Source organism: Apis dorsata, unplaced genomic scaffold (genome assembly GCF_000469605.1).
Source record: "Apis dorsata unplaced genomic scaffold, Apis dorsata 1.3 scaffold_32, whole genome shotgun sequence".
Lineage (NCBI taxonomy): Eukaryota > Metazoa > Arthropoda > Insecta > Hymenoptera > Apidae > Apis > Apis dorsata.
Window position 1 is genome coordinate 1,092,486 of NW_006263334.1, and position 3,588 is coordinate 1,096,073.

Sequence of the window (3,588 nt, forward strand, 5' to 3'; positions counted from 1 at the left end):
GTATAACTATATCGAGAAAATCCAGCTCTAATATTACGTGTATTAGAGTAAATATCCGTGGCCATATATACTCCTTCTTTCTTTCTTTTTTTCTTTCTTTCTTTTTCTCTTTATCGATTAAATGTAACTCTTGTCGCAACTTTTGTTACTCCTATCCGTAACAGGACAGTTCCCTCGTCGATTCACAACACTTTTCGTTCGTGTACGCGCAAGCAAGCAAGCAAGCAAGCAAGCAATCGTTAGACGTTCTACGATTTTATCCCTTTTATCGCATCGGGCTCGGTAGACCGTATTTAATCGCAGGTGCATCGAAATCGAGTTCGGGCTATTATCCTGGCGATACGCGAATCAATCGGTCGTCGATCGATTGGATAATTGGTGGCAGATTGGCGACAGCTTGGGGACAAGCGTAGGGCCCCGATGTCTGGTTCAATCGAGCGAATTTAAAAATCGATGAAATTGTTTCTTATCGATGCGGCGACCGGATGAAACTTTTACAACCGATCTGTAATCTGTCCTCCCTGGAACAGTTTCCGGAGAAAATGCGGGTTAATTTTTATCTAAAGTTTCGTTTACAACCGTGTAAATTTATTTATACGAAAAGTTTATGTTTCGGGGAAAATAAATATTTTCGATGAAATTTCGGTGGTCTTTAACCGATTCGAAGGATATTTTTATACGCGATAGGATCGGTCTATTAATAATCGTGTACGAAGATAGAAGATGCACAGATGAATTTATTTTGGAAATATTTGGAATATTCGATTTTCCAGATATTAGAAATATATAGTTGTGGATTGAAATTGAAATCGATCGAAGACGATTCCGATTCTGATCTAACGAAGAACTTTTCTCCGTTCACAGATCACATAAGCGACGTGTGCAAGAATAATTACATGCGAGATCTGTACAGGAAGATAGACGGGGCGGTTCTGCAGTCGCAGCTCGAGAAGGACCTCGACTGCACCATCACCTTCCAAACGCACAGCATCCTTCAGCGGTTCATGCTCCGTTTCGACCATCTCCAATTGGACTGCAACGATCACCTTTACATCTACGATGGCGCGCACGCGGTCAGCAGTTACAAGGTAAATCCCCGGCATTTCATTTCTCTATCGGTGTAACCGGCCAACATCCAATAATGGTTTACACCGACTTCGTAGTCGACATCCTGGCGGAAACGGACTGCAACTCTGATCTGCATTCAAATTGGTATATACCAAGGGTGGATGTAATATCGCCGCTTAGTCGAGAATTTGCATCCGGTCGAAACAGTTTTCGGCTTGGATGGCCCTCCCTTCACCTCCCTTCCGTCCACTAGTTATTGTTTGTTGTTCGTTTCGGTTACGAAATCTCGCCGATTTCCAAGGGAACTCGATACCGTGCTCCTCGAGTTTACTCCTGATTCCAAGTACGAATTCATGGTGTACGTAATCGTTTCATCATTCGAATGATAAAGTCACGTTCGTTTGAAAATTATTGTTAATTGTTAATGTTCTAGATTATCAAAATCAATATTGATTTTTCACGAATGTGGAAGATAATCGAGTGAAATGGAAAATAGCTGTACGTATCGACGACACGATACCTCGTGTAAAATTCTTTTTCATCTTTTATATCATTTGGAAAATTTTATCACGTACGTATACGCGATAATCGCCAGGTATAAAATTCGTCGTATCCTTATCTTCGAATTAAAGTAATAATATTTTCGAGCATTCTCAATTTCGAGAGAGAGGAAACACACCTTTTCGTGGATTATTCCGAATTTGGTAAAAAGAAAAAACACATCGAAAACATTAGCTCGTGTAAATTCGATCGGCGCGTTCATCGATCGATTTTCTAATAACGCGAAGTCTAGAGGGGGATGAAACGAGGGATGACTTTCTGCTCCCGATTAACCGTTTCCAACCGTAATTGCCGTTATCGATCAAAAGATGAAGCACTAATTGCACCAGGAACGACATTATTTTTCCATGATTATCGTCGAGGACAATGGCCCTTTCCCCCTCCCCTCTCGATAGGGGATTCCAGTTGTGAGGGCCATTTTAATATATTCCTCTCATTATGGATTCGAAGCATGGCCATCGGTGAGCAGAGACGGTGGAAACTTGCACCATTAATCAAGATTCGTCTCTCGGTAGAAGGGAGGTAGTATGCTTCGTTTCCCTTCGTCTCTTTTGTTCACGATTTATCTTTCTCTCGATCGGCCGAGGTTTCGATCTCGAAATTATTCCTCGCGGATTTGTCGGCAACAACCGATTTATAATAATAAACAAAGAAACTTATCGAATCCTTTTCTTTAAAATTCATCTATCGTCACGTGTTATTCAGATTTCATTTCTATTTTCATTCGCGATCAGATTTTCGTCGACCGCGAAACCTTCGAAAATACCAACTTTATAGTGGTATTTCAATCCCAGGTATTTCAAACGTCTCGAATGTCGTTGAAATTTAGATCATTGTTCCAGATGCTTGGGATGTCTTTCACCGTAGATGCCGAAAATATCAGGTCATTCTACGTACGTTTCGTCTCGAAAAAAGAAATATTAAAATCGTTTGCCCGATTAGTTTGCCGAGAGAAATATATCACTCTTTCGAAACTCACTCGAACTCGTGGTTTTATCAAACGCGGTTAACGTGAAATACAAGACGTTAATGAGCCTTCAACTTGAAAAATGAAGGAAAAATTCATCGAGCAGTTAAATATAACGTTATATGATAACGTTTTTTTTTTTTTTTTCTTTCCTTTTTCGTGGATTTCAAGTCTCGTAAATAATAAGATCTCGCGTTTATTTTGCGAGCTCGTCATGCGATATCGCAATCCCTCACCGATTAAAGACTTTAACGAGCAGTACCTTTAATGTCGTTTCCAGAGATCGACCCGATTATTCAAACGATTCTCATCATTTCACCGATTGGCTGAAATTATTATAATATATAGGAGTTGACTATTTTTTGAACATCGCGGACAGACTCGAGTTTTTAGGCGAGGTAAATTGTGCGTATTTATTTTCACGGCTAATAGAAGGAAAGAAGGGCGTTTCTCACGGTTTTTTCCAACCATGAATGCCGCCACGTTGGCCTCGTCTCCGACGGTTTATGAAAAATAAACGTTAACGACGCACGTCGTGAAATATCTTTCCAACTTGAATTGCCGCACTCCCCCATTACGCATTTCTTTCTATATCCGTGCATCTTTCTGCGTGTCATCCAAGTAAAGCGCGTATTTACGAAATTACGTGTATGGACAAGACGCACGTACGAAAGAATTATTATTTTTCGTGTCGCGTGTATTAAAGATTTTGCTGTTGAGGTTGTAGTAAATTTTCGATATTTTGGATCGGTTCGTAATAATTTAAAAATTAGCAAGCAACGCATGAAAAGTAGAATTTTATGAAAAAGGAGAAAAGGTTTCCTCGAATCCTGAAATTTTTACAAAATACCGTGGATGCAATTATAACAACTTGGGATGTTTGAGAGAACTTACAAGTGAACTTTATCCTTATGAGAAAGTTTCCAACTTCGTGACCCATTTTCCCATTTTAGTGAAACCGCTAAAACAATTATATATATATATATATATAT

The 3,588-nt window shown here is 39.6% G+C and overlaps 1 protein-coding gene across 3 annotated transcripts in view; it reads left to right on the forward strand.

Moving 5' to 3' along the window:
• Nucleotides 1-3,588, forward strand: part of LOC102676128 — a 204,429-nt gene that overhangs the window by 105,263 nt on the left and 95,578 nt on the right. For all 3 annotated transcript variants that reach the window (XM_006608261.2, XM_031512040.1, XM_006608262.2), the window contains exon 2: nt 865-1,088. In XM_006608261.2, coding sequence (XP_006608324.1) covers nt 865-1,088 — 224 coding nt within the window. The remainder of the gene's footprint in view (nt 1-864; nt 1,089-3,588) is intronic.